A 1065-nucleotide genomic window follows, 5' to 3' on the forward strand; every position below is an offset into this window, starting at 1 on the left:
TAGGACTGCTTATGTTGCTGCTTCATGTGGTGAATATGGTAGGTGGTCAGATTCGTTACTCTATACCAGAGGAGATGAAGAAAGGCTCTGTTATCGGTAATGTAGCGCAAGATCTTGGTTTAGATCTGAGGAGGCTCCGTTCTGGGCGGGCCCGTATCGTGACCGGAGAGAATATTCACTACACCGAGCTGAAGACAGACAAAGGGATTCTAGTCGTGAATGAGAGAATAGACCGAGAGCAGCTTTGTGGAGACGTAACACCGTGTAGCTTCAGCTTTGAGGTGATTTTAGAAAACCCAATGGAACTGCACAGAGTAACTGTCGAGGTTTTGGATATAAATGATCATGCTCCCGTCTTCCCGAACAAAGATAAATCTATCAGCCTCGAAATAAGTGAATCAGCTGTAGTAGGAGTAAAATTTCCACTGTGGAGTGCAGAGGATCGAGATGTGGGGCAAAACGGGTTGCAAGATTACGTTTTGTCACCAAATGACAATTTTATATTGAAGCAACATGCAAATCCAGATGGAAGTAAATATGTTGAAATGGTGCTCCAGAAGCCTTTAGACAGAGAGCGACATCCCCATCTGTCTTTAAAACTAATCGCAGTTGATGGAGGAACACCACAGAGATCCGGTACAGTTAATATAGATGTTACTGTCTTAGATGCAAACGACAATGAACCAGTATTTAACCAATCAGTGTATAAAGCATCTGTGATGGAAAACACACTGAAAGGCACCAGTATTGTGACAGTAAATGCCACAGACGCTGACAGCGGTTCATACGGACTCATTACGTACAGTTTGTCTCAGTCGACAGGAAGTGCAGCAAATATATTTATTATCGATGAAAACACCGGAACAGTTTCTGTGTCTGGTCAGATAGATTATGAAAGAGACAGAAAATACGAGGTGAGAGTAGAGGCAAAGGATCAGGGTGGCCTAACTGGGACAAGTAAAATTATAGTCGATGTGACTGACGTCAACGACAATGCCCCAGTTATTAATATTATGTCGTTTTCCAGCCCTCTGTCTGAGGATGCGCGTCCTGGTACAACGATTG

The 1065-nt window shown here is 43.5% G+C and overlaps 1 protein-coding gene across 1 annotated transcript; it reads left to right on the forward strand.

The window, feature by feature from the left end:
- Positions 1-27: 27 nt before the first annotated feature.
- Positions 28-1053, forward strand: LOC126387406 (protocadherin beta-1-like; the record flags this gene model as incomplete). Its single annotated transcript, XM_050039933.1, has 1 exon — positions 28-1053. A coding segment is annotated over exon 1 (1018 nt), but the record flags the coding sequence as incomplete, so codon positions are not given.
- Positions 1054-1065: the final 12 nt, after the last annotated feature.

Source organism: Epinephelus moara, unplaced genomic scaffold, assembly GCF_006386435.1.
Source record: "Epinephelus moara isolate mb unplaced genomic scaffold, YSFRI_EMoa_1.0 scaffold4077, whole genome shotgun sequence".
NCBI classification, from domain to species: Eukaryota; Metazoa; Chordata; class Actinopteri; order Perciformes; family Serranidae; genus Epinephelus; species Epinephelus moara.